This window comes from Mastomys coucha, unplaced genomic scaffold (assembly GCF_008632895.1).
Source record: "Mastomys coucha isolate ucsf_1 unplaced genomic scaffold, UCSF_Mcou_1 pScaffold11, whole genome shotgun sequence".
Taxonomy (NCBI): domain Eukaryota; kingdom Metazoa; phylum Chordata; class Mammalia; order Rodentia; family Muridae; genus Mastomys; species Mastomys coucha.
Genome location: NW_022196893.1, coordinates 6742691 through 6765185, shown reverse-complemented (window position 1 = coordinate 6765185; position 22495 = coordinate 6742691). Strand labels below are relative to the sequence as shown.

Here is a 22495-nt window from a genome sequence, read left to right as displayed (position 1 = left end):
CAGGGTTTCTCTGTTCAGATCTGGCTGTCCTGGAATTTGCTCTGTAGACCAGACTGGCCTCTACTTGCCTCTGCCTCTCCAGTGCTGCGATTAAAAGCTTGTGCCACCACCACCCAGTTACTTATACATTTTTTTTGAAGACAGGGTCTTATGTAGCCCAGGCTAGCCTTTAGCTTTTTTTAAAACTTTTATTGCATTATGAAGAGAAAAGTTACATGATTTCAATTTATCTGAATTTGTTAACATTTAAAAATATATTTTAAATAAATAGAATTAAATCACATTCTTGTTTCCCTTTTGTACCCCAACTCCTCCCAGAGACCCCCTTCAATACCTACAATTTCTTTTTTGTCATATTCCTTAAAATTTATAAAATATTATAACAATAAAAATAAATATTATAAAAACTGTTTGATATAAAACATCAATTTAACAGTCTTGTGTAGACGCTCGTCTGCAGCAATAGTGAAAATACATTTTTCTCAATATAAATTTTAAATAACTTCAAACATATTAACTGTATATTTCAAAATAATACATCACTACTAGTATTTTCTTAAATGAACATAAATATATAAAGTCTTAGTAGAGTTTAAAATCTTGGATCTTACTGTGGTACAAGCCCAAAATAAGAACAATTTTTAGACATTGGATTTCATTGTAATAGGGCTGTACTTCAATGACCCTCACATCACCAAAGGATTTTACCTCCATCGTAGCTGAGACTTGACAGTTCTGCTGCTCCAAGGAATGAATTGTAGGCACGATTTTGGATACAGACTTCCTGTTATGGTCAAAGCTAATTGACTGAGTGACTTTATTCTCAGCCCACAGAGCACAGGTTACATTCATTTAAGAAATGGTGTATTTATTAAGATGGTCTATCCATAAAATCATTCACCAACTGTTTCAATGAACAATGGTTCTGCTTGGAGGGTGGCACAGTCATAAGGTGAGGGTAAAAATTTGGTTCATTAGCTGTGATAATTTGGAAAAGCATTCATCTCAGAGAAAAAGTAACTTATAAAGTCCTCTTCTTCAAACTTGATACAAGAGTTACAAAGGTCAAGCAAAGCATTCAGTCTCACTCTTTGTTCTCTCACGAGCCACCTCTCTAGTTAATCATCTATGTTTCTTTTGGGTATATAAATACTTTTGAAATATATAAGTTGTTCTGAAAACCATAGTATAGTGTAAAAATGTCGCTGCCTCACTGACCAGTAGAAATAAAGAGGCAACCTTGAGCTCTTCTCCAAGCAGTTTATTCAGGAACCTTGTACTACCTCTTTCTCTTTCTTTCCTTTCTCTTTCTTCCTTTCTTCTCTCTAGCCCCCAGCCCTCGTGGGTTAAACACTTTTCCTGGTCCCAATCAGCATCGGCTACTGTGGCAAAGCATAATAGGCTGCGGGAAATCATGCCAGCTTGCATCACAAACTGGAGGCACTCAGCTTTTCCAAATAAGGGCTTGTTTATCACAATGCTCTCTGCTCTGGCTGGAGACCAGGTGCCAAATATATAGGGTAGCAGCTGTGGCTCCCCATAGTTCCCCCTTTTTGTTTTAAACGCAACAGGCAAGAGTAGAGGTCTGATCTCCAGTAACCATGAGAAGGACATTGCAATGGCCCTGCAACCTGGTAGTAATATCTCTTGGCAAAATATCAAACCTGTCTTTGAGAACACGTACAGCTAGTTTGTACTACAAACCGGGTTTAGTTAACATAGCCACTCGGTACACGTGCCTCTGTCTTAGGTGATTTATTTGCCAAAGCCCTAACCCGTAGAAGCCAAGTTGGTGCCATGCCTGTCCTATGCCTTTTTCCTGGAGGTGGGACCTGGGGCATTAACCCACATGCAATCAGACGTGCTCTCCAAGAGACCGCTAGAAGCTGATCTCTAGTGCAGTGCTTAGCCTTTCATCCTGAGCGTGAAGAAGAACATTCAGAATAGTTAACCAAGCCTGTGGAGATTGTTCTGCTTCCAGGGCTGCAAATGCTTGCACTACCAAAGCAGCCTGTCATTGCTGCCGAACCCGTATAGGCGTACCACAATGCCAATATACTGACAAGGACCAGTAAAGCACCCACGGTTCCAATACCCGCCCACTCTTTATACAATTAAATCTGGCTATTTCTTCCCTATTTCAAATATAACCATTAATAACCCTCTCTAGCCCCAAAGCCCAGGGAACCGGGTAGACGACTCATCATAACTTCAAGCTGAACGGGGCCATAGATATAAAAGGGGTGGGAAGGAAAAACAGAATTCATTAGTTTTCTGATGTCTGTGTCTTGACTGGATCAGGCTGAAGTCTGGGACATCAGGAGTTCAGGCAGGCCAGTTTCAGGACAAGGAAATTCACCAAGGCTGTATATTTCTGTAATACATGAATCTCAAGACAAATTTTCAGTATCATTAAGATATAATTTTTTGTTTGATTCTCTGGGCTCTAGTTTTCTGGAAGGTGTAAATACTCCAATCATCTTTTCTCAAAAGCACAAAAACAAACCCTTAATCATATTTTGCTAATGCTAAGAGTGCACCATTGGACGGATGCGTTTGACCAGGGACCAGCAGGGAAGGCATCTCCCACTGGCTCAGTGACCACAGACAATCATAGGTGCAAAACAGCCTCCTCCCAGCAACAGCCACAGCTGTTCCAGGCTTCCTTTTTAAGCTTGTTTACTCTAGGGGCAAAGATGCTAGCAGTTTAGCACTACTACCAGGTTTCGATAGAATTTGGATTATTTTTCTATTTACTTTTTATTTCCAAGGCAAACTAACTCTTTATTTGTCTCCAGACTGCTCATCACTTGTCTCTACTAATTTAAGTGGCAGTGTTATAGGGGGGAGGTAAGGATACAGGCAGCCCTGGGCCTGTGGGCTCCACCTTAATAGTGGACTTCTCTATTTTCTGTACTAACTTCTCAAGGTCCCCTTCAGAGTCTGAGCCACTTTCATCAGTCTGATCTTTCTCAGACTTTGCTGACCTCTCTTCCTTCAGCTGTTCTAATGCTTCCTGTCCCTTCTCTACTGCTTTAGAACACACTTTATTCTCCAAGCAGCTCCTAATCAGTTTCCAGATTGGTCACACTCCACCTTCCTTCCTCCCAGGCGAATTCCAGATCTCTCCCTAATTCATCCCAGCTGGACAGCGTCAGGTGACCCGACACCTCGAACCAAGGGGCAGCAGCAATATCTACCTCTGACAGAAATCTTTCTAGGGTTTCTCTCTTCAATTCTATCTTTTTTGCTTTTAATAGCTCCTTAAGAGCAACAAACACGGAGCAAGATTGTGAGTTCCCCATACTATCACTTTTGATTCGCCCTTAAACGGGACTTTATCGCTCCAACCCGGAGACCTTATTGCCTCTTTACCAAGGTCCTTATTCACCCTTAACGGGACTTTATTGCTCCAACCCAGAGACCTTATTGCCTCTTTACCGAGGTCCTTATTCACCCTTAATGGGACTTTATTGCTCCAACCCGGAGACCTTATTGCCTCTTTACCGAGGTCCTGCCCTTTTCGTCCCACCTTACCTGGGAACTTACCAGTCGACTGCCCTGACTGCAAGGAGTTCTGAGCTGTAGAAGATGTTCCTCATAAGTCTCTTCCCCGTACGGGCACAAGGCTCATAAACACCCCAAGCTGCAGCAGGAATGTTTGTCTGCCAATCTAGAAGCCAGTCATCGCTGTCTTTTGCTCCCTCTTGAAAGCTGTGTGTGAACTCCAAGTAGCTGAAATCTACTTTGTGAACAAGGGCTTCTCTCACCCACTTCCTCCTCTGTGCACAGTCATCCCCGGATCTCAGCAGCTCTCTATGGTAGTCTTTCTGGCCCAGCTGCTTCATCTAAGTTACCAAAAGCATTCCTAAAGACATCCTCAGGATCTGTTGCCAGGTGACATCTCCTCAAATATACTGAGAAACACAGTGGCATTGATGAACCTGGCACCTCGCTCAGCGTCGCATCCAGGTATCCACCAACTGGATTTTTCCCCAGTGAGGCAAATAGACCGTGCAAGTCTCAATTCTTCCTTGTTTAGGAAGCCAATTTGGTTCTAGTTGATCGTGTCTCCCCCACCCCCACCCCTTCAAGCCGAGGTAGGGTTTCTCTGCATAGCCTTAGCTGTCCTGGAACTCAAGACAGCTAAAAACTCTGTAGACCAGGCTGGCCTCAAACGCAAAGATCCTCCTGCCTCTGCCTTCTGAGTGCCAGGATTAAAAGCATGCACCACTGCCAAGCCTGGCTGATCATGTCAAAGGTCTCTTTAGCCTCCTGGACCTGTGATTGGTCAAACATAGCAAACACACTGGGCATTGTGGGTGCTGTGTGCCGAGGGTACTTCTTGGTGATCTTGGCTGTTGTCTTTTTGCTTGACAGGGTGATGGTGAAGTCCCTGTACAGCCAACAGTCAAAGCAAGCCAGTGGTTTACTTTGCTCAGCCCACATTCCCCCAGTGAACGGCCACCTCCAGTATCCACTAGCAAACTGGCAAATCGATGATGTTTTCTGATCAAGATCGAATCCTGTAAAGACACTGTCTGTGTAGAGTTCAGAGACAACACGTCAAATCCCTGATGTACCCCTTGTATCCTCTAGATGTCTGGTTTATGGGCAAAGAAAGCTAAGTAGGGTGGATGGGCCTCAGGGAAAAGTGCACTGGTTAAAAAAAAAAAAAAAAAAAAAAAAAAAAAAAAAGTGGGTGAAAGAATCCATTTTTAACCTGGGAGGCATTTAGCACTCATTAATGGCCCAAAGATAAGCAGGAGGCACTAGGCCCCTGTCTTCTCTAGCTGGCAGCTGGAACCTTCCTACATGGTCCCTTTTAAGTTTATCATAGATTAAAAAGTTATGATCTACTAAGGGACTGAGCCCGTGTAAATGGAAAGGGTGGCAGATCTTAAACCCCAGAAGGACGGGAAAGTTAGGATGTGAATTAGAGAAGTAGGGGAAATTTTACCACCCCAAAGAACCTAGCCAATGAGGAATTCAGAGGGGGAGCGATATACAGGTGCATTAAAAACCACGGTTTTGAGTCAAATTTGCAGACTAGCCATTTTTGTCCTTTTCGATAGGTTGTGCAGATGTTGCAAGGTTGTAAAATAAAATTTCCCTCTGGCTACTGAGTGTCCAGCACTTGGATTATGGAGCAAAGACTGTTGTCTACCATGCATTTTAGCTGAAAGGGAAAATGCCTTCCAGAAGTAGCATTCAACCAAGGCTTCCCATGCCAGTGTCCCTTTAGAAATGCTGTGCGGAGCCGGGTGGTGGTGGCACATGCCTCTAATCCCAGCACTTGGGAGGCAGAGGCAGGCAGATTTCTGAGTTCGAGGCCAGCCTGGTCTACAGAGTGAGCTCCAGGACAGCCAGGGATATACAGAGAAACCCTGTCTCGAAAAACCAAAAAAAAAAAAAAAAAAAAAAAAAAAAAAAAAAAAAAAAAATGCTGTGCGGAGATGAGCGTGATAGTGAAGGCCTTTAATCCCAGCACTCCGGAGGCAGTGCCAAGCTGATCTCTGTGAGTTTGAAGCCAGTCTGGTCTACAAAGCGAGTCCAGGACAACCAGGGCTCCGTTAAACAGGGGCCCTGTCTCCACAAACAAAGGAATCTTGTGGGGAGGCTTCATCCTGCGAGCATGAAGACTTCACAAGGACAGGTTGGGGAGAGCTCGCTCAAAGCTGGATAGAGGAAGCGTGGGTGAAAGTCCCTTTACGCTGTGGGACCTGAAGAGCGGCTAGTGGAGTGAAAGTGAGAGCACTGAGTCACTGGTGAGTGGAGGGTGGATGGAGACTTGGAATTTAGTTCAGTGTCTTGAAGTTGAAGCACTGCCTGACAGCAACACTATAACTGAAGTCATGCAAGGATGTAAGAAACGGTAGGGAATGAAAGATTGAATCAAGCCGTTGCCAGAGCAACAGAATGGGGTGAGGTCCAGGCACCGCGAGTTCTGTCTCCATGGAGGATGTGCAGGCTGGCTATCAACATTCCTAGAGCTTTCGCACCAGGATGCGAAAGCTGTGGTCCGGAGGGAAACGCTCATATACAGATTGGCCACGGTGCTCTCCGATTCTTAATCCTGCCTGCTCTGAACTTCATACACTGAAGTCACGTCCCTGAACCTACGGTGTAGTTCTCCATCATTTTCGGGTTAAGGAGAGGGGCAGGTGGAGTAACTGAGCTGGGGGAGCGGGTGGAGCACAGTGCTCTCATGAGTCCAGTTAGCTTGGGCCTCAAGCCATGGCGCCCAAGAAGAAGCGCGGACAAAACGCCGGGCGCAAGCAGGAAGGTGGGGAACAACCGCTCTCCGAGCGCGTGCAGTACTTGCAGCGCGAGTACACGATGCTCTCGGAGAGCCTGGTGGACTGCGAGCAGCGGATCGACCAGCTGCTGCAGAACAACGCCTTCCTGAACAGCGAGGCGCAGCGCCTGCGCGAAGAGACCCGGCTCTTCGCCGGCTACGTGAGCGCGCACGCTCTGCGCTGCGCCAACACCGTCGTGCGCCTCGAGGACCAGAACCGCATAGACCTCGCGCAGATCCGGTGGCAGCGAGCGGAGCTGGCGTCCTTCTACCATAACCGGGAGAACGGGGTGCGCACGCAGCTGCAGGACATGAAGAAGCGCGCAGAGACTATGACGCAGCAGGTGCAGGAGCTTCAGCCCTACAAGGCCAGTGCACGCGCCCCGCTCCCCGCAGACCGGGCGGGGTCGAGAGGGATGGGCGAGCTCCCTACGGGTGCGCTGATCTGCGCCCCCTCACCCCACCCCACCCCACCCCCAAATCCCCACCTCATCCCATGTAGGAGCTGCAGCTGGAGCAGCTGGCGCGAATCCGGACCCTGGAGCGCGAGCTGCTGCACATGCGCGTGGAGCACACGCAGCTCCTCCACCAGGTGAAGCGCCAGTTCCTGGATGACAAGTCGGCTTTCCAGAGGGAGGCGCGGCTGCACGTGCAGTCCCTGACGCGACGCGCCGAGCGAGAGGCAGCGCGTTCCCTCATTTCCCACGCACAGGCCCTCAAGGCAGACAATGGGCGTCTGCGACAGGAACTCATGAGGCTTCTCCAGAGGACCCAGTTACTGCAGGACATGCGACAGCAGCTGCTGGAGCAGCGGGAGCAGCTGCGCGGGGAGCACGTGGACATACAGAACCTGGACCAAATGCACGGCTGGTTGCACAGGGGTCCCGGGGGGCCACCACTCTGGCAGCCACCCGAAAGCCACCAACCCAGCTTGCGCATCGGGTCAATTGCCACTGTGCCGGACTCAAGCTATCCAGTTTTAAGAGCCCAGGCTACGCCCCAATCACTTCCGGTCTCTCGGGGCCCATCCATGGATCATTCACACCGACCCTCCAAGACTCCATCTATATTGTCCAGTGAGTCTTTTCTGGGCTGGTCTCCGAAGGCTGAGTCTTTAATTGCTCCCTGGAGTTCATCACATTCAGGATCTCAAGTCCCATCTCTGACTCAATCGCACAGGGGCTCTCGGGTCTCCTCTGTGATCCCATCACGCAAGGGCTCCAGGGTTCCATCCATGACCTCAGGTACCTTGCGCTCGCGTGAGGGCTCTGGGTTCTCTCCACGGAGCTCCTTGCGTGAGGTCTCTCCAGAAAAAGACACAACTGCAAAGTCCAGCTCCAAGCTTCTCTCAGTCATGTCAGAAGATCAGATCCCTCTCAGCCCACAGTTGGAAGGGACAGAAAACACTGAAGATGACACAGAAACTGTCCTGGAGTAAGCCTGAACTCCCACGAGGGGGCCGGTCAGTAGGGCATGGTGTAGAGAGACATACTTTGGAAGATTTCTTAGTGCATAGATATGTTAATAAAAGTGCAAAATAAACTGTGCGATGCGCTGGCACTTGCCTGGGTCGATGCCCCTGTATTTCAAGTGAACAGAGGCCTGCCATTTGAGCCAAAAGAGAGCTTGGTGTTTCCTTGACTGCTGGAATTTGATGTTCTTCCACCAACAGCCAACAAAGCAGGCACAGGCGGTGCTCAGGGGAAGTTGGGAAGTATAATTTCAGCAGCAGAGAGCAGAGTCTATTCTCAGCACAGGGAGAAGTTACTGGGCTTTCCCAATACATACATACATATATGTATTCCAATTTAGGGAATACTGCAAGAATTATAGGGAATTCCCATTGCCACCCATCTAGATGAACAGGGACGCATGTGGTACTTTCGGCCATCTGGGATTCTGTTGGAGACAGTTATTCCTCTTAATTTTAAATACATCCCTGTGTATTTACTGAATAGGAGTAGAAACTTTTTTCTTCTGGTGCTGGGTATTGAACCCAGGACTATATGGATGATAAACAAACCTACCTCCTGAGCTACATCCCAAGCCCTGTCCAACTTTCTTCAAGGCATGATTAAAATTAGGAAATGCATCTTAGAGAAAATACTATGAACTACATCAGACTGGCCAGATTGTCCCTGCAGTGTCTGTAGCTACCCATGGACCTCACCTGGGTCACATCTTACAGTCCCTTGTGCTGGTCTGCCCTTTCCTTTTTAGAAAGAGTCTCTCTATGTAGGCCAGGCTGGCCTTGAACCCAAGAAATCCTAGTGCTTCTTCAGTGCTTGGATTAAAGGCATCTATCGCCAGGTGTGGTGGCACACGGCTTTAAACCCAGCATTTGGGAGGCAGAGGCAGGTGGATTTCTGAGTTCAAGGCCAGCCTGGTCTACAGAGTGAGCTCCAGGACAGCCAGGGCTATAGAGAGAAACCCTGTCTCCACCACCTCAGCCCTTTTGTCTTGTCTTTTTAACTTCTTTTTAAAGATTTATTTTATGTATATGAGTACACTGTAGCTGTCTTCAGACACACCAGAAGACGACGTTGGGTCCCATTACAGATGGTTGTGAGCCACCTTGTAGTCCCTGGGGATTGAACTGAGGACCTCTGGAAGAGCAGCCAGTGCTCCTAACTCTGAGCCATCTCTCCAGCCTCCTTTGTCTTAATGTACAAGGCCAGTTGTTAAAATGCTCCTTAACTGAGGTTTGGAGTCTGTTGGCTTTGAGCACCTTTCCTGTCCAGGAAGTTCAGGGCAGGCGACACCTCCTGACCCAAGGTGCAAGATGAGGGCAACCATAGCCTTGAGGATCCTCAAATTCATGTGTTCAGGGATACGGCCGTCAACAGCAATCCCATGGGCCTTCTACTTGTTTGGACCAGAGTAGGTTGTCTAGACAGTTGCTAGAACTGATTTTCTGTTCCAGGTTTTTCTGGGACAAGATTGGATGGGACTAGCAAAGTAGAGGCTCCTCACCCAAGAAGTCAGTGTGGAATTCCTTCTTCAGCATAACTAATCAAACCTTCTCAACCACTCACCCATTGCTGAGGGATAATGCAAATGGTAGAGCCACCTCAGGCTTAGCAGTTTAGAAAACTGGCTGCTCTTCCAGAGATTCTGAGCATCCACATGGTGCTCACAACCATGGACAAGGGGACAGGATACCCTCACATGCACATGCAAAGCACCCATATACAGAAAATACATAAATACATTTTAAAGACTTCTTGAGATTTTTATATGTATGGGTGTTTTACCTCTGTGTATATATGTGTACCATATACATGCCTAGTGCCTGCAGAGGTGAAAGGGGGTGTCCGATTCCCAGGGACTGGAGTTACAGATATTTGTGAGCCATTGTATGGGTATTCAGAACTAAACCTGGGTTCTCAGCAAGAATGGCAGGTGCTTTTCACTGAGCCATCTCTCCAGCTCCCCACATGGAATCTTATAAAATCCAATAGTCAGGTTGCAGGGCCTCCAGAGTTGCTGAATGAAGAGAGAAGCATGTGGACCACAAGGGTGTATGTCCTGCTATCCAAGAGCAGCCTCATGGCACGTTTAGAAACCAGACCTCTTCCATCAGATCCAACATCAGATACTGAAATCTTCTGTGCTGGGTATGTCTAGATGTATGCTTGCATACATGTGGGTGTGCTTGTGAAGGCCAGAGCTCCACATCATCAGGGGGTCTTCCTTGATCACCCTCTGCTGTATTAATTTAAAAAAAAGTACACTCACTAACTGATTTCAGATGCACCAGGAGAGGGCATCAGCTCTCATTTAGGGTGGTTGTGAGCCACTATGTGGTTACTGGAATTTGAACTCCGGATCTTCAGAAGAGCAGTCGGTGCTCTTCTGAACACCTGCTGAGCCATCTCACCAGCCCCTTAAGTACCTTTTTAAACAAAAAGTATGGTTTCTCCTCTTCCTTTGTATGGGGCTTTGCAGTTTTCCACATGGGTGAAGACTGAGAAAGCATGGGAACTATAAAGGACACTGGGGACAGTTGGCCCACAGCAATTGATAGAGGAAGCTTCAGGATGCTTCAGATTAGTGGTTGTCAAACCTGTGGCCCTTTAGGGGCCGAACGACCCTTCCACGGGGTCACCTACCATCACTGGAAAAGATATTTACATTACAATTCACAACAGTAGCAAAACTACAGCTATAAAGTAGCAACAAAAATAATCTTTTTTTTTTTTTTTTTTTTTTTTTTTTTTTTTTTTTTTTTTTTGGTTTTTTGAGACAGAGTTTCTCTGTGTAGCCCTAGCTGTCCTGGAACTCACTCTGTAGACCAAGCTGGCCTCGAACTCAGAAATCCGCCTGCCTCTGCCTCCCAAGTGCTGGGATTAAAAGCATGTGCCACCACACCCGGCAACAAATATAATCTTATGGTTGGGGGGTCATCAAGGCAGGAGGAACTGTGTCAAAGGAGTATCAGGAAGGCTGAGCAGGCCAGGCTGCTGCAGATGGCTGCGGTGGGGCACGGTTGGTTTGGTTTGTTCTTTAGACAGGGTTTCCCTGTGTAGCCCTGGCTGTCCTGGAACTCACTCTGTAGACCAGGCTGGCCTCAAACTCAGGAATTTGCCTGTCTCTACCTCCCAAGTGCTCAGATTAAAGACATGAGCCACCACTGCCCAGCTCAGGAGTTACTTCTGATGCTAGGTAGTGAGTGAGCATGCTGAAAGACAAAGGGAGCACTGTAGGTTTAGGCTCATCTTCCCTCAGACTTAAAATGAGAACTACTTCTGTAGCTCCCATCTAGCAGTGCAAACTGAGGCAGGTTGACAAAAACCCCAACAAGTACGCTGAGGCAGGACAGGGCAGCATCAAGTATCAACTCTACTGGGGTGGAGAGGTGGTCCCAGGCTTCCAGGATCCCCAAGATGCCATTGTGAGTGGTGATCCCAGGTTTCCAGTGTTACGAGAGGTAGCTTGCACCTCAGGAGGATCCAGTGTGCTTCCAACATCAAGTCACTCAAGAGCTAGTGCTTTTTATGTCATTTAGAGTGCCCACAATGTAGATCCCAGATAGAAACACAAGTTGACTGGTAGGAGTGGACCTGTGCTGAGAAGTAGGTCTTCCACCTTGAGCTCTTGTAGATTCAAGAATCTCCAAAACTAGCCAGGCAGTGGTGACGCATGCCTTTAATCCCAGCACTTGGGAGGCAGAGGCAGGCGGATTTCTGAGTTCGAGGCCAGCCTGGTCTACAGAGTGAGTTCCAGGATAGCCAGGACTACATAAAGAAACCCTGTCTCAAAAAAAAAAAATCTCCCAAACTGATATACAGCAAACAATATACCATAACTGCCATGAGCCCATGAGCCCCAAATCCTCATCTAATTGGTAAACTACCTAGGGATCCTACCTGCTTAGCCATGGCTTCTACATGCTGGGGTGGATGGAGCAATGCTGGTCCTACTGGAGATGCTTTTCCTAGCTCTGTGGACCTCATCTTTGGTTCAAGGTCACCAGGGGATGCCATGTGTTTTATAGCTTGCTGGGATCAAGGTCCTAGGCATAATCCTGCCACTTGCTGGTCCCATGGGATAACCAAGTAGCCCCATGTGCACACACCTTACAGGGCTGATGTGGTCAGGAGATACTGCTGGCCACTCACCCGCTTTTAGGACACTCCATTCAGCTCCGAGAGGGTAGTGAGTGGGCAGTGAGATGCAAACACACACGCAGGCACACACAAAGACACACAGACTAAACCAGGAAGAGGCCCAGGCCTGGAGAGGCACTCAACTCAAGGGACTAGTTGTATAGGCTTGTAGTCCCACAGCCACTTGGGGACTGAGGCAGGAGGGTGGAAAATTCAACATCAGCCTGGACAATGTGATCGTCTCAAAGAGGGCTGGGGGAAGCAGTTCAGCAGCACTTCCCTAACTCTAGCTAGGTTCAATTTCCAGAACCACAAGCGCATCTACTCAAGTATGCCCACTCCTCAGACACGAGCAAGGCCAAGCATCCCACAGCAGGCCTTTCTGCCCACTCCCAACCACTGGACATGGAACAGACACCAACTTGGCTGGCAGCCCTTAGGTGGAAGGTGAACATGTGTTCATTTATCCAAGTTTATATAAGTATAGGAAATGAAATGCAGGCTCCTGACTTACAGAAGTAAACTCAGGACAAACTGCCACAGGCTTATTAGTTCCTATGTTGGAACTACAGACTGAGTCTCTTAGATATCTGTAGGTACCAGGCACACACACTGCATACATGTAGGTAATATTCTCATATGCATGAAACGTTAAAATCCTAAAAGCAACCTTCAGCGGCTTATTAAGATCAAGGCCATCCCTCAGCTCCACCTGACAGACTGGGTTATCTGTCTAGCACCACCCTCTGGTTCTCATTTCCTATCAACTGCACTTATTAACTGGAATTTTGCCTGCGTGTACATTTGTGCATCACATGTGTGGCCTTAGTGTCTGGGGGTCAAAAAAAGGGTGTTGGATCCCCTGGTATTGGAGTTACAGACTGTAAGCTGTCATGTGGATGCTGGGATGCCAACCTGAATTCTCTGAAGAACAGTCAGTGTGCTTTTAACTGCTGAGTCATCTCCCTGAAATTTTTTAAAACCATAATCTGTCAGATCTGGAGAGAACCTGATTTTAAAAGGGGAAAATGTACTTGGTCCCTTGATCAGCTTGTAGAGTGCAGGGCTGTAATCATGAGCTCCACCTGGTAGGAAAATTTCTAGCTGAAAAGCTGACATGCTGATTTAGATCTGAAGACGTGCCGGGCAGTGGTGGCGCACGCCTTTAGTCCCAGCACTTGGTAGGCAGAGGCAGGTGGATTCCTGAATTTGAGGCCAGCCTGGTCTACAGAGTGAGCTCCAGGACAGCCAGGGCTACACAGAGAAACCCTGTCTCAAAATAAAAAAAAAACAAAAAACAAAAAACTGAAGACATCCTGTGGTGCACACAGCCACCACACACTGCTATAAGGCCTGGCCTAACTCTAGGGGCCACGACCCTAGGCACCAGGGTCAGAGCTGAAAGAGGAGCATGTAGGGCAATGGCAGGTGAACCCATGTTGTCCAGGCAGCAGACCTGACCCAGACAGCTTGAGCGCATCTGATGTCCAGCACCACAGTAGCTACAGCCTTTGACAGTACAGTGGGGTCTCATTCCTGAAACAACCCAGAAGCTGAGAATGGGCCCAGCTTGGCAGCCATCTCCACAACTCATGACCTGGTACAGAGAAACAGGACCGCTGAGAAGCATCCAGCTCTCAACACGGCCAAGAAGCAGAGGTTCCGGCTGCCCCTCCCTCCCCAGCTCTAGACTCTCCTCACTCTCCTATGAAGGATCATACGTGAAGCAAAGGCTCATCTACCTTCCCGGCAGTGCCCCACTGCCACTGGCAAATAGCCTGGTTATACTTTAACAAAACCAAATAAATAGAAGCAAAGATCCAGTATCTCTAACTGAACAAAGTGCTGGAAACATGCTACCAAGGGCGCTGTAATAGAAGTTTACTCCCCACAGCCAGTTCCATTGGCGGCTGCCCTCCCACAAGCTGCCCCAGCATGCCTCCAGGTCTTCCTGTAGCCCCTTAGCAAGTCTGTTTCTATGGCCACCTGCTGAGACTGAAGAGGCTTCTCCCATTGATTTATGTATTTATTATGTCTGTGTGTGTGTGTGCGCGCGCACACACACACACACACACACACAGGAGGGAAGTCAGAGGACAGCTTACAGCATTTGGTTCTCTCCTCCCACCATATGGATCCCTGGGAATCAAGCTCAATTATCAGGCTTTGCAGACCTTCGCCCTCTGGGCCACCTTGTCAGCTCCAACAGTAAGCTTTGCTTCTGCTCGAGCCTCAAACCTCCCACCCACAAGATAGACAGGAGAGCTAGGAGAGAGAAGAGTTAAAGTGCATACAAGCGACACTCAGGACAGGGCAAATCCCTTAGCAGACATAGCCAGAGGCAAGGAGCACCAAAGGAACAATCCATCCCTTCCCCGTGTCAGAACTTCCTCAGAGACTTGCAACAAGTGAAAACGGCTGGTTCACGGGCCAGGTATGCGGCCTCGGCTCGAGAGCACCTGCTGTAGTCTTCCCTGCAACGGAGAAAGGGGAAGGCCAGATGCCCACTGGAGGCTCTACATTTCTCCTCGCCCGTGAATTCTCTGGTGTCTCCTGAAGAAGCCCAGGTGGCGGAAGCCCTTTCCGCACTGCTCACACTCATAGAACTTGTTGGTCAAGTGCAGCCTCTGGTGGATGCTGAAGCCCTTGGGCCACCGGAAAGCCTTTCCGCACTCCCCGCAGGTGTAGGGCTTCTCTCCACTGTGAATGCGCTGGTGGTGGCTCAGGTTCTCTTTAGTCCGAAAGGCCTTGCCACATGTGTCGCAGTAGAACGGCTTCTCTCCGGTGTGCACTAGCTTGTGCCGCAGGAGGTTTGACTTCTGTTTGAAGGCCTTCCCGCAGTCGCTGCACTCGTAGGGCCGGTGCTCGGTGTGGATCTTGCGATGCTGCGCCAGGCGGTCCTTCAAGCTGAAGGCCTGTCCACACACCTCACAGCAGAAGGGCTTTTCACTCGTGTGATTTCTCTGGTGGCGCAGGAGGTTTGAAGCCCAGCGGAACGTTTGGCCACACTCGAGGCACTCAAAGGACCTGGTCCCCGTGTGGACCGTCTGGTGAGCGGCCAGCCGGCTGTGACAGCTCAGGGCCTTCCCACAAATGCCACAGATAAATGGGTGTCCCTCAGCGCCACTCTGGCCCTGCTCCTTGAGGTCTGGCTGCTTCCGGCAGGATTTTCCACACATCTGGTTCTGGAGAGCTTCCTTTTTGCCCATTCCCCTCCCAGAGTTGGCTCTGGGAAGCCGCACCTTCCCGGACGTCGGGACATTCTTCGTCAAGGTAGCCCCTCTCCCGGCTCCTGTCCGTGAATGGGTCCTCTCAGGAGCTGAAACCACCTTTCTGACTCCTGCGGAGGATTAGATACATTTACACAGAACTGACCCAGATATAGACCAACTTAAAAACCACCATCCAACAGTCAACCAATTCAACCCAATCTACTTAGGGAGTTCAAAGAAAGGTGGTGTGAAAATGTGTTCAGTGTGCACCGATGAGCCAAACTAACAATGGGAGACTTAAAAGCAAGCCTTGAGCTGGGTTGTAGCGCATTCCTTTAATCCCAGCACTTGGGAAGAGGCAGGTAATCTCTGTGAGTTTGAGGCCAGTGTGATCTACAGAGCAAGTTCAGGGACAGCCAAGGCTACACAGAGAAATCCTGTCCCAGACAGTGGGAGACAGGGCCTGATACTCTATACAAAACTATGGCTTTTCTGGTTTTTGGTTTGCTGGAGGCAGGGTTTCTCTGTGTAGTCCTAGCTGTCCTTGATCTCTCTATAGACCAGGGTGACTTCAACCTCAGAGAACTGCCTGTCTCTGCCTCCCAGTGCTAGGATTAAAGGTAGACACCACTACCGCCCAGCATCGATGGGTTCAAATGGACCAAAATTTACCATTCAAGTGTCCATTAAACTTGTGTCAGCTCATGTAACAAACCCTATTCCTACCATGGAGGTGGGACTGGGGTAGGCATTGAGAGCTCTCTAAAACTCAGAACCACTGACTCTATAAGCCACAAGCTTCCTGCAAACGGAGCCTGATATAGTCCCCAGCTGGTGGCTTCACATAATCTGGGGACTTCTCAGCTCGATCTCACTTCTGAGACAACATGAAGTAAAAATCAAAACCTGAGGAGGGCAGTGGTGGCACATGCCTTTAATCCCCAGCACTAGGGAAACAGAGGCAGGGGATCTCTGAGTTCGAGGCCAGCCTGGTCTACAAAGAGCTCCAGAGTTCCAGAAGGCTAAACAGAGAAACCTTGTCTGGAGGTGCAGGCATGACATGGAGGGGTACAGGATCCTGGGCTGAGTTGGAGTCCAACAACTGCTTACCTGAGACCTTGGGTTCCATGCCCACCATAGCAAAAAGAAAACCCCCTCATGATCAGCACTAGGAATACCTTAAGGAGAGAGCCAGGGCTTTATCCTAATTTCACAAATGAGCAAACACACGTGAAATAGAGAACCTGCTCCCCTGTCACAAACCTGGAACATGACCTCTCTCCTGTCTGCCTTGCTGAATGGATAGAACAGTCAAATCCCAGCCATTCCTAGGCTCACACAGTGTTGGGACACTGCCTCCCACAACATCACAGGGACCAATGACATAGATACACACCTCGCCATCAGAGCTTAGTGGCACTACTGTGAGCACCCACTCTCTTTCTGTGTCTGAGAGTGGGAAAAGCTCATCTCCATTACCTGGGCAGACACTTTTCTGTCCTTCCGGAAACTCAGATCTGTCCCAGACGTCAACCCATGGCTCATCCCATTGTTCCAGACGGGAAATAAGGCCTGGTCTCTGGCCACAGTATCCTTTCCAAAAGGGAGAGAAAGCGTATCTGGTTTGTGTAAAAGACAACATGAGGCCAGGACTAAGCGTAGCTCTGGGCAGCACACAAGAACCCAGCAGCCTGGCCAGCCCTGGTAGGTATCCTGGAGAACCTTCCTGAAAGTAGGAATAAAGAAGACAGACAAGGCTTGCGGGGAGACAGAAGTATGCATGCCTACGTGTCAACACACACATGTTGACAGAAGCCCCTGCAGGGCCCCAAGGGTTTGAGGAAAGAAGTCAGGCTATCCTAGGGGAGTCAATCAAGATTGGACACAGGTGGAGTCTTTAGCCAGGACCCGCCAAGCTCCAGAAACTAACATGTAGCCCTTACCGAGCTCCTTCAAGTTCCTGAAGTTCTCCAGCATCACATCCCGGTAGAGGGTCCTCTGGCTAGGACTGAGACACTCCCATTCATCCCTGAAGAAGTACACAGCCACATCTCCGAAGGTCACTGGCACCTGACACACAGATGGCTCCAGGACGGCCTGCTACTGAGTGACAGTGAGTCAGAAAGAGCATGCTGAAACCCATGTGCAGTACGGGGAGCTGGCACAGGGCAAGCAATGACCTCTGTCACGGTCAGTATTCATTGAGGGTCACCTAGGAGACATCTGGATGTGTTTGTGAGGGTGTTTCCCAGGTGTCTAACCAACCCTGAAATGTATGCACTATCACCCCCCAGACTGTGGTTCCAGACTGAGGGGAAAAGCCATCTGAGGTGCAGCATTTCCTCTGCACCTCCTGAACAAAGGATGCGATCTGCCCGACTTCAGCTCTCATTCCTGCCACCAGGGTGGGTTGTATCCCTTCAAACTGCAAGCCTAAACAAACCCTTCAGGTTGCTTGTCATAGCAACAAGAAAAGCTACTGATAAGGAAAACATCCCTACCGTGCAGAGCACATCACTCCCCAGTTTATCCTGGGCCACTGAAAATGAACTGTTGAGTCTGATGGAATAGCGCATACTTTTTAATCCCAAACGCAGGAGGCAGAGACAGGTAGACCTGAGTTCAGAACCAGCCTGATCTAATGATACAGTTGCAGGACAGCTGGGGCTACGGAGAAACCCTGTCCTGAAAAAAATAAATAAATTTATAAAGACAGAGACAGATGGTAAGAAGAAATCAAAAAGGAACCATCACTAGCTACTGCCGTGGTTTGGCTACAGCATAGCATGACCTTCTTCAGATCACCCCATTGGTATCAAGAAAGAGATAATCTTGATTCTGTAGTCAGGGCAACAAAGTAAGCAAAGACAGTAATAATCAGGTGTACTGCAGTGATGAGATTGTAACCGTCTAACAGGAGGGAGGGCTACCACACAGGCTAGAACTGACCGACCAGCCCTCAAGGCTGCTTATGCTCTGCACCCTCTTCTCCTCTTCATTTGATTCCGGGGAGGGGGGGCCCAGTTAGTGAAGTGGTGCGACCATATTCAAGGTAGAATGTTCCTCTTCATCTAACCAATTAAGAAAATCTCTCGGCTGGGCGGTGGTGGCTGCAGCATGGGTGGATCTTGGTGAGCCAAAGGCCAGTCAAGGACACAAAGAGAAACTGTCTCAAAATAAACAATAAAAAAAATGGGGGACGCCAGGCAGTGGTGGCGCACACCTTTGACCCCAGCACTTGGGAGGCAGAGGCAGGTGGATTTCTAAGTTGGAAGCCAGCCTGGTCTACAGAGTGAGTTCCAGCACAGCCAGATCTATACAGAGAAACCCTGTCTCAAAACAAACGAACAAACAAACCAAACCAAACCAACCAAACAAACAAACAAACAAACAAGGCCTCAAAGGTCTGTCCAGAGGGCCAGCCTAGGTGTCAAGTTAACATACTAACTTATCTAGGGTGAACAGATGTTTGTGTTTCCTAAGGAAAAACTACCAAAGAAGTAGAAGAAAACCAAAACTATAATCAATTTAAATATCTTAACAGACCTGGGAATATAGTTTGAATGCCATTTTAAAATGCACAGTGTACAATACCGGGCGTTGTTGGCCCACACCTTTAATCCCAGCACATGGAAGGGAGAGGTAAGTGGATCTCTTGAATTCAAGGCCAGTCTGGTCTACATAGCAAATGAGGTACAACCATGAGGTACAAAGAAATATCCTGTCTGAAAAAACTAGTACCCCTCATCCCAAAAGATGGACATACTGCTCAAAGGAACAGAATATGATCAGAAATAGGATCCACAAAATAGTTTTCTTTTTCTTTTCCTCCCTTAAACAGGGTCTCACTGTTGTAGCCTTGGCTGTCACAACACATTTTTTATGAGAAATGTAATGGTATAGATAAAAAGATGGGTTATGATGGGTGTGGTGTTACACATCTTAAAACCTGGGTCCCTCTGGAAGAGTAGCTAGAACTCAGCCTGAGCCATCTCTCCAGCCCTGGACTTTTAATCCCAGGACTTGATAGGCAGAGGCAGTAGGATCTGGCAGGCTAATCTTATCTTACTTATCTAGTTCTGGACCAAACAAACAAAAACAAAATCTTTAAAATTAAGTTAATTAAAAAATCAAATTGAAAGTCTGTAGGGTTAAATTTTCTTCATAAACTCACAATAGGCAAGCAGACTCTGTTCACAGGACACAGGAAACTGAACAGGACACAGAAAACACCAACTTCAACAAATGAAAAAAGTTGAGAGGTCTGGAGAGATGGCTCAGTGGTTAAGAGTAATCGCTGCTTTTCCAGAGGTCCTGAGTTCAATTCCCAGCACCCATATGGTAGCTAACAACCATCTTTAATGGGTTCTGATGCCCTCTTCTGGTGTCTGAAAATAACTACAATGTACTCATAAATAAATCTTTAAAGAAAAAAAGTTGGGTCAGTCAGCAAGATGGCTCAGCTGGTAAAGGTGATTAATGCCACCTGAGTTCAATCCCCTAGATCAGTATAATGTGAGGACCTACTGCAGCCAGTTGTCCTGATATGAAGAGTGGTACACTCACCTGTTTACACTCATATACACGCAGGAAATACAATTTTCCAAAAATAAATAACTGTTGAGACAGGCCTATTATTCAAGCACTAAGTGGTAGAGACAAAAGCAGTAAGAGTTCAAAATCAGGCCAGGAATGGTGGCCCACACATTTAATCCTAGCACAACTCTTGAGATCCAGGCCAGCAAGATCAGAACAGTCAGGGCTATAGGCCCAGTCTCAAAAACAAAAAAGATCATCAAAAAAGTCCAAGGCCAGGTTTTATCTCTGCTGCAAGATAAAATTCCGACAAAAACAACAAACAAACAAACCAACAATTCAGTTTAGAGAAAAAAGGGTTATCTAGCTTGCAATCCCAAGTAACAGTCCCTTGCTGTGCGAAGTCAAGTCAGCTAGTCATATCATAGTCAAAAGCAGAATGAACTAATACATTGTTAGAACTCACCTAGCTTTCTCTAATCTTCCATAGTCCAGGGCCCCAAACCTGGGTCTGCCCATATCAATTAAGCTAATCAAGGCAATTCCCTACAGACACGCTCATAAGCCAACCTGAACTAAATAAGCCCTTGAAACATTCTTCCCAAATTATTTGATTGTGTCAAGTTGAAAAATTAGCCATTACACCAAGTTTGACTACAAAGCTATGTCAAAGACCATTTGAGATACTTAAAAAGCAAGCCAAACAAAACATTTAGAGAAACCAACAACAGTTTCTGGTTCTAAAAAGGAGTTAGGAAGATGAAAAGACAAGCAACAGAGAAAGGATTTCCAATTCGTTTTCCTGCCAAAGAACTAGTATCTAGAATAACTTCTACATAGAATGAGAAACATTTTTAAAAGGTATAAATAAACCTAACTAATCCTAACACTCAGGAGAAAGGCAAAGGCGTCAGCACAAGTTGAGGCTACAAAAGTGAAACCGACTCCAAAAAAAAAAAAAAATTAGTTTAACAGCTATCATAAAAGTTGCGCCTAGAGGCATTCAACCTTGTGACATTGCGACACGACTAACTAACCACCTACATCATGCTGATATGCATTCTTATCTATACTGCACTAGCAAGGCTGCAAATTGGGACACACCTGGAAGACCCGAAGCTCTGGAAACACAGGTCTGGGTAGTGACTGCCAAGCACAAACTCCGCATGATAAAACCAGAATATATATATATTTCTCATCTGAACACCAGAACTGGTGCCACAAGCCTGGCTGAACTTCAAGGCCCGAGAGAAAGGAGCGTGGGAAACACTGAAACAGAAAGTTTGTAGTCCTGGAAGGCAGGAGCAGACAGAAACTCGGACTGAGACCCGAGGATCGCCGGAGCGCGGTCCCAGCGAGATGCAGGAAAACCCGAGCGCCGGTGCCAAGGGGATCCAGGTGGGCGCGGGGCCAGGAATTGGGGGTAGAGGGTCCGTGCTCACCGGAGGGGCATCGCCGTTAGCCCGCTCCGGCAGAGCGCTGCCCCGTCCGAAGCAGCGCTCTCGTCGAGCGTCACCGGGAGCAGCCGGAGCTAGACGCTGGCGCATCTGAAGGCCGCGCGGGATGCCGGGGGGCAGGGTCGGTTTCAGCGCAAGCGCAGTGGCGCGGAGTAGAGCAGCCCGAAGCAGCACTGCTGTCCGATTCCCCAGCTCCTGCAGCTTCAAACGTCAACTCCGGTGTGCGCCGCTCTGACTTCAACTTTCCAGCGGAAATACGCCAACGAGAAGCGGCTTCCGGCTACTTCTCGTGCGGGCCAGATAAGAAGGCGGAAGTATGCGCGAGCACGCCCCCAGAGGCCCCGCCCTTGGATTTCTAAGGGTGGTCGTGCTTTCTATCCCGGTGTTCCTGAGCCCGCTGGGAGGAGGTTTTTGTTTTGTTGGATTTTTGGGACAAGGTTTCTCTGTGGAGCCCTGGCTATTCTGGAACTCTTTGTAGAATGTTGGCTTCAAAGTCAGATCCCCTGCGTCTGTCTCCCAAGTGTTGGGATTAAAGGGGTTCGCCACTATGCCTGAGACTTTTTTTTTTTGTACTTTTATGTATGATAAAATACAAGTAATAAGACAGCTTATCAATTTTTTTTTTCATTTTTCGAGACAGGGTTTCTCTGTATAGCCCTGGCAGTTCTGGAACTCACTCTGTAGACCAGGCTGGCTTCGAACTCAGAAATCCACCTGCCTCTGCCTCCCAAGTGCTGGGATTAAAGGCGTGCGCCACCACCGCCCGGCCAAGACAGCTTATCTTTTAACCTGTTGAGTTATGTGGTGTTATGGACCAACAGTTTTGTGTTTTGGATCTGGAAAGCTCTTTATGCAAATCAGAAATGTGCATGCCCTAGAGAACCTATCTTCTGTTCTCTAGCAGCCAGGGCCATCAACGTTCTTTGTTTGGAATTTGTCCTATGACTGCCTAAACTGATGCTTGCCAGGTTGGTTCTTGTCAGTGGCGAGGGTCAGGATTTCCTACTTTGTTTTGTTCACTCTGGTCACTGGACACTTGGGCCACTGTGATGCCAAATTTAATTTGAAAGGTGCCAACTTATTTGTAATTCTAGTTTAGGCAACCTTCATTCCACAGTAAGATCCCTGAGCAGATGGAAAGGAAGACACAGAGAGAAGATCCAAAGGGAAAGAAGCAAAAGGTAGAAATAAGATTGCTCTTGTCTGTTTTGTTTTTGTCTTTTAACAAAAATCTCAATTGTTGGATTTTACCAATGAAGACTCCAGAACCAGATACTGGTGTGAAAGCCTGCCAGTTCGGTGGAGCAGAGAAAGAACCCAGCTGACATTCCTCCTCAGCCAGTATCCCTCTCTCTCACTCAGTCCCAAAAAACTTCCAATTCA

At 47.9% G+C, this 22495-nt stretch overlaps 2 protein-coding genes and 1 long non-coding RNA gene across 4 annotated transcripts in view; 2 read left to right on the top strand and 1 right to left on the bottom strand.

The window, feature by feature from the left end:
* The first annotated feature begins 5979 nt into the window (after nt 1–5979).
* Nucleotides 5980–7858, top strand: Ccdc166 (coiled-coil domain containing 166). The gene is made up of 2 exons (XM_031357915.1): nt 5980–6666; nt 6801–7858. Exons 1-2 carry the CDS (start codon nt 6238–6240, stop codon nt 7734–7736), a joined length of 1365 nt encoding a protein of 454 aa, XP_031213775.1. The 5' UTR covers nt 5980–6237; the 3' UTR covers nt 7737–7858.
* Nucleotides 7859–13771: 5913 nt separating this feature from the next.
* Znf707 (zinc finger protein 707) lies at nt 13772–21386 on the bottom strand. Of its 2 annotated transcripts, none has more exons than XM_031346528.1 (4): nt 21098–21386; nt 17063–17219; nt 16599–16712; nt 13772–15247 (listed from the first exon to the last, which is right to left on the bottom strand). In XM_031346528.1, exons 1-4 carry the CDS (start codon nt 21200–21202, stop codon nt 14424–14426), a joined length of 1200 nt encoding a protein of 399 aa, XP_031202388.1. In that variant the 5' UTR covers nt 21203–21386; the 3' UTR covers nt 13772–14423. The 2 variants fall into 2 exon arrangements, with proteins under 2 accessions (XP_031202388.1, XP_031202395.1); XM_031346535.1 differs by having other exon boundaries at nt 17063–17222; nt 21098–21177.
* A 455-nt stretch (nt 21387–21841) lies between these two features.
* Nucleotides 21842–22495, top strand: part of LOC116081285 — a 4092-nt gene continuing 3438 nt past the window's right edge. Inside the window, exon 1 of the long non-coding RNA XR_004114798.1 lies at nt 21842–22293. This is a non-coding gene — a long non-coding RNA (uncharacterized LOC116081285). The remainder of the gene's footprint in view (nt 22294–22495) is intronic.

What these genes read in the sequence shown, in the direction of transcription:
- Ccdc166 (XM_031357915.1), top strand. Translation starts at nt 6,238, where the DNA reads ATGGCGCCCAAGAAGAAGCGCGGACAAAACGCCGGGCGCAAGCAGGAA. An exon ending in AGGAGCTTCAGCCCTACAAG is followed by an intron (nt 6,667 to 6,800) that starts GCCAGTGCACGC and finishes CATCCCATGTAG; the next exon opens with GAGCTGCAGCTGGAGCAGCT.
- Znf707 (XM_031346528.1), bottom strand. Translation starts at nt 21,202, where the DNA reads ATGCGCCAGCGTCTAGCTCCGGCTGCTCCCGGTGACGCTCGACGAGAG. An exon ending in CAGGAACTTGAAGGAGCTCG is followed by an intron (nt 16,713 to 17,062) that starts GTAAGGGCTACA and finishes CCTTTTGGAAAG; the next exon opens with GATACTGTGGCCAGAGACCA. An exon ending in ACAGAAAAGTGTCTGCCCAG is followed by an intron (nt 15,248 to 16,598) that starts GTAATGGAGATG and finishes AATCCTCCGCAG; the next exon opens with GAGTCAGAAAGGTGGTTTCA.